General features: G+C 44.4%; 1 protein-coding gene and 1 non-coding gene across 2 annotated transcripts in view; both read right to left on the bottom strand.

The window, feature by feature from the left end:
• Positions 1–292: 292 nt before the first annotated feature.
• Positions 293–10,416, bottom strand: part of TAF3 (TATA-box binding protein associated factor 3) — a 117,685-nt gene continuing 107,561 nt past the window's right edge. The window contains exons 5-7 of the mRNA XM_068987455.1: positions 4,557–4,812; positions 1,498–1,604; positions 293–565 (exon numbers count right to left, since the gene is read on the bottom strand). Coding sequence (XP_068843556.1) covers positions 451–565; positions 1,498–1,604; positions 4,557–4,812 — 478 coding nt within the window. The 3' untranslated portion in view covers positions 293–450. The remainder of the gene's footprint in view (positions 566–1,497; positions 1,605–4,556; positions 4,813–10,416) is intronic.
• On the bottom strand, positions 1,896–1,967 carry TRNAG-UCC (transfer RNA glycine (anticodon UCC)). Its single transcript has one exon. It is a non-coding gene; the product is annotated as a tRNA-Gly (tRNA).

The following is a 10,416-nucleotide window of genomic DNA, read 5'->3' as shown; positions in this document are numbered from 1 at the left end:
TTCATATATTTTTCATCACAAAAATATTTACCGACACTCCCCCTGGAGTTTTCTTTCATGTGATTACGATTATCTGACTACAGAGGGGAGGAGGCTGGAGACACATACAGCCGACCCACGTCACCCTCGGACACGGTCAGGGCGGGCCACACGCCATCTTCTCAGCTAACACCTTACGGAAAAGGCCCTGGAGAGAACTGAGGAAAATCAAAAGGAAAGATTATAGTCTTTTTATTAATAATACTTGTCACTGGTAATAGGAAACGGAGGCGAGGCCTCCCCCCGCCCCGTGCATGAGAGTCTTTCTCCGGGGGCGACCACGTGGCCCTCGGCCGGGGGCCCTCGCGGAGCCCCCGGGGGTGGGGGGCATGTGTCCTGTCCTCAGTCTGGCCGGGCTCAGGGTCCGGGGCCATGCGGTGGGCGTGGGCGGGGGCACCCCCGCTCCAGGCATCAGTGCGCCCGGTGCTTCCGCTTCTTGTGCTTTTTATCCTTCTTCCTGTTGGAGCACTTGGGGCAGAACCACTGCATCTCTTCCGGGGGCGCGGCCATGATCCCCACGCAGGGCCTACACGGGAACCAAGCAAAAGGCGCTTCAGACAAACAGGCTTCAGCGACACACATCTTCTCATCCTACGTTTTTCAGGAATTTCACATCATTCAATAACCTGTTAGGTTTATGGCTTCAATCCCTGGGTTGGGAAGACCCCCTGGAAGAGGGAAAGGCTACCCACTCCAGTATTCTGGCCTGGAGAATTCCACGGACAGTGTAGTCCATGGGGTCACAAAGAGTCGGACACAACTGAGTGACTTTCACTTTCAAGGTGCATTTACCGGACACCCAAGTCACCAGCTCTGGCGGACAGACGCTGCTGCTCTCCTGCTGGGCATGTGGGAGATCACCTTACACGAGCCCCTTCCCCAGGCCCTGCTGGAGACATTAATTAGCTCATTCATCCTTTCAGCCAGAAACAGTCTAATTCTTCTGAGCCACGGCTTTGTTTTTATCTCAGAGACATTGTATGGCATGTGACTTAAGTGGATGCCTATCTTTTCATATCTGATATTTTCAAGATAACACAGCGAGGCGGTCTGCATGCATCCTGATGGTGCGCCTTCAATTTGGGGAGGGCGCTGAGGAGCCGGGGAAGCCACTCAAGCTGCCCTTGTACTCCTGCACTTTATGGCAGTGTTTACAGGGTCCCTCAGTGTTTCTGCAGCTGCTACAGAAAATGACTGACAAGAAAGGGAAGGGAACCAACCCCTTGACTCTCCTTTTCCCTTTCTAAAGAATACGTGTGCTAAGAGACACTGAATTTAGGCTGAAGAGCCACAGTCTAAAGACTAATTTTTGCAAACAATACGAACACCATTCTCTTGGCACAGGGATTCTGCTCCAGACGCTCTTCCCGGGAGACAGCTGCCCTGGGAGAAGAGCCTGCACGGGCCGGGGCCATCCGTGTGCTGAGCCTCTCCCCCGCTGTCCCGCAGGGGACTCACCAGTGGTACCAGTCGTCACAGTCGTCACAGCCGATCATGGGGCTCCCATCGTCGGGCTTGTTGCAGCCGGGACAAATCCAGATCTGGTTTCCCCACTCGTCTCGGATCTGGGGTGGGGGTCGGGGGGGAGGGAAACCAGAGAGGCATTGAGAAAAAAGAAATCCCAAAAAGGGCATTATAAGGATTACCTACACCCTGTGGAGCTAATAGACTGACAGACTAAACGAACAGACAGAAAAACCCAGGAGCTAACAATTCATTAAAGCTGTGATCATGGTCCTCACTATCCTGGTATCATATGGAAAAAAAAAAATGCTACTAACAGTTCAATGATAAGACCTTTCTTCTACTTTTTTTTTTTTTTTTTTTGCCACATTGCATGGCTTGCAAAATCTTAGTTCCCTGACCAGGGATTGAACCTGGGCCCTGGCAATGGAAGTGCCGAGTCCTAATCACTAGGCCATCAGGGAACTCCCAAGACATTTCTAATGGCTATTTTAAACTGTCGTTTGAAAGTCATAAAAACAAAACATTTGATAATCATTTCTGAGCCATATGACCTACAGTCACCTTTATCTAAAAAAATACTGAAACCCAGGTTCTGAACGACTACTAATGCCTGATACTTCTGAAAGCTACCTAGCTCAACTCTGTGTTGTTCCCTCCATTGTATTCACAGGTCTGGAATTAATACATTCGACCTATGTGCATATATCGCCTTATTACTTATTAGCCAAACCCTCCTCCTGAACTGGCTGATAAGATCAAGGATATAAAAGAGTTGTTACTAAGTAACTTTCCATTCCCTTTATGACATTTTCAGCAAAGTACAATCAACTAAAGGGCAAATGAAATAAGGGACGCAGGAGGCCAAAGAGCCACACGTTTTCATGTTATTTTGCAACAAACATGCTGTGCTCTGGACTTGACTTAGCAGTTCCAAATAAGAAGCATTCCCAACTGAACCACCTCCTCAAATTCCACATGAACAAGACCAATCTGGAAGAGACAATTCTATGACAGGCTTTCAAAGCCAGCAATAACTAAGAGTTAATTTTTTAAAGTTTTGCTGATCACACAGCATATAATTTCATCCAGTTGATTTTGAAAGCTGTAGTCTCTCCTGGTACGTTCAGATACAACACTGACTGGATGTGCAGAAGAAAAACAGTTTTTTGTGTTTGTGTGATGGGTGTATGGGGGGCAGAGACGGTTCATTCTAACTCACGGAATTCTAACTATTTTAAGGTCTGCCATTCTGGGAAATCTCTGCAAGAGCAGACAAGGCTATAACGGTTTCCTGAACAACTCTGTAGGCAGCCACATCCCTGACCTGGGCCTAGTCTCCAGTTTCAAGCAGAGAGAACACCAGTCGGCCTGTGCCAGCTGTCTGGGGTGAAGGCCAGCCCAGTACCCTGTGCCCTGAAGCTGCCATGCATGCCCTGTACTGCTGCTGATTCTTGAAATTAGGAGGCCGTGACCCTGCGACCTGAGAAATCTGCTACAGCGCCCAGCCCCTCGCAGTTTACTAGGCTCCTTCGAAAACACCTGACTTGGTCTCATCCTCCTAAAACAATGCTTGGGTAGGATAGAAACGGGGAGACTGGAGCTGAAGGAATGTCAGTGCCAGTTCTAGTGTCATAACAGATTGGGCAGCAACAAAATTGGCCTGTGTCCTTCCTTCAAATCACATAGTTTGTCAGAGGCTTTTCGTCTACGCTGTTTATGCAAGTCTGATCTATCTCCAGGGAGTTGACTCAAAAATCCACTGGAGAATAAGATTTTAGAGCTAGAACACACCACAGGGATCACCTAGCCTAACAATCCCTGGTTACAGCTAAAGAAATGGAGGTTAAGGAGATCAAGCATAAAGTCCTCCCCGATTTACCTATCTTGGGGTGACGTGGCCTCAATTAAACACCTGTGGCAACTGGTCCTTGAATGCACTGATTTAATGACCACAGATGTTTGTACCATGTCTTCCATTGTTGTCTTGAATTGCCAATATAATATTTTCTCATTAATATTTCATGTCTTTATATCCTCTCTGAAGACTTTTGAGACTTTCTTCTTATCCTCTGTATCATGATAGTGCCTCAAACACTTAATGATTCATTGAAATTTCCTTTCAAAATGCCCGTATTTATGTATAGAAATGTAATACTTGCACGATTTTCAACGACAACGGCAGGAGTCCGAGCCTGTCGCCTCCCAGGCACATCTATTCTGAAAGATTCGTGCCACCACCAGGCGGACACACCTCAGGCTACATGCTTGGTGGTCTCACAGTGTCGGCTCCCTGAGGACCGCCACGTGCCTGAAATCTTTTTGTCATGTGCTCGTGTGAAACACTACGTAGCCCAAAGAGCCGATTTATTACTCAGCTGAATGCAGGGCTTGAGCTAGACCTGATAGTACCGAGTAGGGAGGAAACATGAGAAAACGGTCTCGTGACAACCGTGTGAATGCATCTGTCAAGGTGAGTTTTTCCACCTGAAGACAGGCTGGGACTCAGCAAGTTCTGTGGTTGACAGGTTCATTTCCGTTCATTTTGCAGGCCCTGATATGTTCTGGACCTCAGTCAGTGAGATACTATAATCAGTGCTCCTGCTTAGAAAGAGCAGCTGGCCCATGAGATGTGTGCACGCCATGCTAATTATTCTCTGAAGTGAATCACTGCTTGATCAAGAAAGTCCATGAGGAGTTTGACTGTCACTATTCACCTCTATATTTATACATGGACTGTGCTGTATATATGTTTATGTGTGTGTGTGTCTGTGTGTGTGTATATATATAGTTATATTCCAAAACAATGACGAATAACAAAAACAATGCTCTGACATTATTTATGGAGACTCTGCAAACATCCTAACACAATACTTTCAGCCAAAGGCTTGAAAATGCAATGAACATGCCTTTCCAGTCATGAACAATTGCTTCTGAAATTCAATGATGGTACATCTGACACTGCTTTTTTAATTGGAAACATTTTCATGAGCAAAGAGTGAGCTCTTAAGTGACTTTCTCTTAAATACTCCCCAAATCAGAAAGCAGCTCACCACGTAAGTGCTGACTGTCTCCGTGACCACACTGCGGACGGGGGCTTTGGAGCTGGCGGCTCCCGAAGCAGCAGGCGCTGGGTCGGGCATCCCGGCGAGGGGCGTGCTGGCTGGGGCCAGGAGGGGCAAAGGCACCGGGGCAGGGGTGACGTGCATGGGGGCCGGGGCGGGGGCTGGGGCAGGTGGCGGCGTCTTGGGTCTGTTCAGAGAAGGCGCCGGCTTAGCCTCGGGGGCTGGGACCACTTTGCTGATGACACTGTCAACAAAAGAGAGAAAAGGAAAAATCAAAACACACAGTTGAGTCAAGCCAGGTAGCTACAAACACAATGGCACGATCATTCGGTTCTTCTAGCAGCGAAAGGCTTCTCGGAGAGTGCAGAGAGAGACAGAGCGCAGGCTGCAAGGCTCTTGCCCAAGCTACTTCTCCACGATCAGGGCAGGGAACAGGCTGGGCAGCGGGAAATAGGCAGGGGCTCCAGCTTCTTTCCGTGGTCAGAGCTGCCGCTGCTCGGTTTCTGCATCAACACTGCCTTCTTCATAGAACTCATGCCGGGGAAGAAGACCTAGACTCAGGACCAGGAGGTCCGAGGTCAAACCCTACGTCTTCCACAGGCTGGCGTGTGACCTTACCCAAGTCACTTAAAAGTACTAGTCACTGAGTACCTCTAAGCAGTCAGGTGTTATACTAGGTACTTCCTACACATTACCCTATTCAGTCCTCAGGGCAACTTCAAAGAAGCTGCAGTGACCCTTGTTTTATAAACAAGGAAACAGGAGAGAGAAAGGAGTTTGGGTAAATGAGTGGCAGGCTTTGAACTGAGGCCTGCCCATTTGGTCCTCAAACTATTTCTTCTTCTTTTTTTTTTTAACACAAAGTTCCTTTATTTGGCAGGGGGCAGTATATATCATTTCAAATATAGAGAAAATGTATTTATTTCTGGTCTCTCTCCTTCTCTCCTCCAGAAGGGTCCACTGTCCCCTGGCTAGCAGGTGTTTCCGTATTTCTGTTCTTTGAATTTTTTCTGCAGATAAACAGTGCATCCTACTGCTGTTTTAGGCATTTCGAGTATATAAACAATTCACATTCTATTTATCGTTGGTAACAAGCTTTCCTCATGTAGTTTTTTGTAACTGAGATCTAACCAACAGGTAACCTCATGTAAGTCTGACTGCACAATGCGTCGGTTTGACATTCGTATATTCCAATCTGATTACTGCTGTGGCTCAGCTAATACCTGTAACACGTCATGTCATGTAATTATCTTTTTTTTTTTTCTGAAGAGGACAGTTTGGATCTAGTGTCTCCCTTACCTTCAAGGCTTGTGAATGGTACCCATGAAAATGGTTTAGCATTAGCAGTGAAGCCAATGGATGTAAACAGACTGCTGATCAGTTTATGGGGCAATACCTGAGCTCTCAAAATACCTACCAGAACAAATCTGCTTATTTTCCAATTTAGAGAAATGGCACTTTCATGAAAATAACTAATAAAGATAATCCTTCCAAATGCCTATTCCTCCAATTCAACTGAATTACTCTAGTTCAATTAATTACTCCTTTAAATATGGTACATATTGAGATATACATATATATATTTACATGTATATTTCTCATTCAAATTTTCTAAGTAGCAAAAGTAAAAACACTAAAGTGGGTACTCAGTGTTGATGAGACAAAATATGTACTAATTTTTTGCTTCCAGGAGATCAGACTGGAGTTCAGTTCAGGCGCTCAGTCGTGTCCAGCTCTTTGCGGCCCCATGAACTGCAGCATGCTAGGCCTCCTATCCATCACCAACTCCCAGAATTTACTCAAACTCATGTCCACTGAGTCAGTGACGCCATCCAACCATCTCATCCTCTGTGATCCCCTTCTATCTTTCCCAGCATCAGGGTCTTTTCAAATGAGTCAGTTCTTCGCATCAGGTGGCCAAAGTATTGGTATTTCAGCTTCAGCATCAGTCCTTCCAATGAATATTCAGGACTGATTTCCTTTAGGATGGGTTGGTTGGATCACCTTGCAGTCCAAAGGACTCTCAAGAGTCTTCTCTAACACCACAGTTCAAAAGCATCAATTCTTCGCCACTCAGCTTTCTTTATAGTCCAACTCTCACATCCATGCATGACTACTGGAAAAACCATAGCTTTGAGTTAGATAGACCTTTGTCGGCAAAGTAATGTCTCTGCTTTTGAATATGCTGTCTAGGTTGGTCATAACCTTTCTTCCAAGGAGCAAGCGTCTTTTAATTTCATGGCTGCAGTCACCATCTGCAGTGATTTTACAGCCCAAGAAAATAAAGTCTCTCACCTTCTCCACAGTTTCCCCATCTATTTGCCATGAAGTGTTGAGACCCGATGCTATGATCTTAGTTTTCTGAATGTTGAGCTGAGTTTTAAGCCAACTTTTTCACTCTCCTCTCTCACTTTCATCAAGAGGCTCTTTAGTTCTTCTTCACTTTCTGCCATAAGTGTGGTGTCATCTGCGTACGTGAGGTTATTGATATTTCTCCCGGCAACCTTGATTCCAGCTTGTACTTCACCCAGCCCAGCGTTTTTCATGATGTACTCTGCATATAAGTTAAATAAGCAGGGTGACAATATACAGCCTTGATGTATTCCTTTCCCTATTTGAAACCAGTCTGTTGTTTCATGTCCAGTTCTAACTGTTGCTTCCTGACCTGCATACAGACTGGTGTTATGCAGGCTCTAAAGGGACCTGCCTTTCCCAACTCTTTTGAAATCCACAAGAAAACTGATGAGAATTTGAAAGCTATTGTTGATTCCAGCTGCTCTGTTACTTTTGAGGTAACTGGAGGCAGAGTTTTAAGAACAACTTTTTTATTATTGCTTTAATTTTGAACATTATCGAAAAAATAGATAACGGTATCACATAATTTCTCCTCAGTTGTAACACAAATTGCCATCATCCCTCAATCTAATCTGATCATCATAAAAATAATTTTGGGTTCCCACTGGTCTTCACCATCGACCTTTGTTGCTTCCTACTTTCAGACATTGCCTTCTCTGTTCTCCCCACCCCGGAACTCTACCAGAGGCAGTTTAAAGATCCTCACCAGTCAGCAATTGTGCGCAAACACTGTGAGGCCAGCCATCAGAATCATCAAAGGCCAACGGCAGGCTACTCACCGCTCGAAGTTCACAAGTTCCCTCACAATGGCTCATTTACTCGCCCTTAGAAGCCAAGAGCCATTTTTAAATGGCAACAAAATGATGCCATCGGTAAAATCTACTTGTAAGAGCCTCCGTGAATTTTACATCAATTTTTCAACAGGGAAGTTGTTTGATGTTTTGGAGAAAACTCACTTTGATAAAGCTGCTGCTGCTGCTGCTAAGTCGCTTCAGTCGTGTCCGACTCTGTGCAACCCCACAGATGGCAGCCCACCAGGCTCCCCCGTCCCTGGCATTCTAACTTGCTTTTCTTCTCCATATTTAAACCTCTGATCGATCTCAGCAATTCTGTGCATCTTTTGAGACACACATGAAACAGATTCCCATGGTGCACTGTAAAATACCCCCCCTTATCAAAAGGAGACCCCTGAGCTTTCACTATGTATTAGTGTGGCTGTCGTACTAGCATTGTTGCATCAGTGGTCATAAGACATCACAGTTCTGCATTCTTACTTTTCTGTTGAAAGTCCCAGAGATACTAGGCCCGAGAGTGGTAGGCTGCCTCCAGCAGCCCCTCCCACCCTGGGGTAGTCTCCTCACAGCCTGGGTGGGCTCTGACTTGAACGGCTGCTAACAGGCTATTGTGAAATAACTACACGTGACGTCCAGCTAGGTCATGAGAGACACTGCGGCGCCTGTCTTGCTCTCTTTCGGATCAAGAGCTCTGGGGAAGCCAGAGGCTAAGTCATGACGATGCTGAATCTTCCTTAGGAAGAGGCCCACATGACTGGTCAGTGGGGCCTCCTGCCCACAGCCACGTGTGAGCCTACAGGCCATTATCCAGCCCTGGGGAGGCCTTCCAGTGACCGAGGCCCAGGGCAGTGGCTTGATGGAGACTGGAGTCAAAACCACCCCCAATTCCTGATCCACAGGAAACTGGGAAGTAATACAGGTTTGTGGCTTTAGCTGTTAAGTTTTGGGGTCATTAGTTATGTGGAAATAGAAAATTAATATACCAAGTATTTAATTAGTATTTAATTCATCTCAATTAGAAACAAAAATAAATACCTAGAATTTAGGAGAAATTATATTTGAGAGCATCAGGACTTAAAACAATGAACTGTAACACAGTCATTTCCATATTTCACATGTGATCAAAAGGAACAAATACCCAAACACAATTATGAGAATTGGTGTTATGCTGATTCTTCAAATCAGTCATTCTTCTTCTTCTTCTTGATCCTTGCAGCTCAAATCTGAGCGTTCATATAATTAGCACATAACTGCAAATGGAGTTAATGCCTCAAGCTCATGGCTTGCCTGTTGAATATTTACATCATCTTATCTTGTCATAGCCCAAGTACATACCAAGTGGCAAACATTTTATCTTTTAATTCAGGCATGACCTATTTGAAAAATGAAACAGATTGCATGAAGTAATTAGAGGGAAATATAGCCACTGTAGAGTGTTCCTTTCCAAAGGAGATCCCCAAGTGATTAGACTTCTATTGTCAGATGTTCAAAATCTGTAAAATGGCCTAGAAGGACAAGAGTGCCTAGATAAATAAAAATGTATATTTCTTCACAGTATTTTCAGAAAGATAGACAAAAAGATAATTTAAAAAAGAAACAAAAATGGTAAGGTGTAAAGCCATGAGGATAAAAGCGGAGGGATAGGATGGAGAGCAAGACTTCTCTGAATACATCTTATTATACAGTCTCAACTTTGGAGGCAAGGAAATGTCTTACATATCCAGAAATTTTAAGTTATAAAACTGCCTACAAGTAAAAAATAAACAGAAAAGAATGAACCTCAGTGTATATCTTGTTGGTGACACAACCAGCCACACACACACACACACACACACAGTGACTTCAGGTGACTTCAGGGGGACAGCACTTGAGACTCTCCTCAAATTCAGCTCCACCCAAGTCTTTTCTGATCCTTCTGGGCTGGAGGTAATCAACTTGAACATCTGGATCAGTTGAGATGTATCTCCTACAGACTTTCACACTTTCTACCGTCTGCTATGATTGTTTATATCTATGTTCGGGAGAGAAGACACAACATCTGATCCAAATTTGCCACTTGCACAAGTGTATTTCTGACAGTTTTACTATGTATATAATCAAAATTAGTATTTTTCAAATGCAAAATAATTTTTAAAACCTGAAAGACCATGAAGCTGGTTTTCAGGACAAAGGTCAGGGTTCTTTTGGAAAAAAAAAAGCAAATTCCCCACAGTCAGAACTTGTAAAAGATTTTGTGATGTTAGAAAAGCTTCTGCTTCTCTCCAGAAAAGAAAGGGTGCCTTCAATAAGAAAAAGCCAAACCAAATGAAACTGAACGGTCGGGACTGATGAAACCTCACTTTTAATACTTTCTGGGCCAGGAGTCTACAGAGGAGGATAAGATGCTTACACATGAAAGTATGCAAGTTAACTATAAAAGATGAGCAAGCATCATTCATTCGTTCATTCACTCATTGTAGGGTTAAATAACATTCCAGTTATATGAAAACATGGAAAGCAGGAAGATGATATTCAGTGAACTAGAAAAACGAACAAGACTGGGATTAAGATCTGTGTCTCACTGTAGCGTTGTAATATTCAGTTATGACTGAGGTTGTGCTTGGAAAGCCCAATGATACTACTTTAAAATATATTAAAATTTGATAATAGCTGTTGTGTCTTTATCCAAAATGATCATGCTTTACATGAACTTTTACCTT

The sequence above is a fragment of the Capricornis sumatraensis genome, chromosome 15 (genome assembly GCF_032405125.1).
Source record: "Capricornis sumatraensis isolate serow.1 chromosome 15, serow.2, whole genome shotgun sequence".
NCBI lineage: Eukaryota > Metazoa > Chordata > Mammalia > Artiodactyla > Bovidae > Capricornis > Capricornis sumatraensis.
This window is presented reverse-complemented; position numbering and strand designations above follow the sequence as displayed.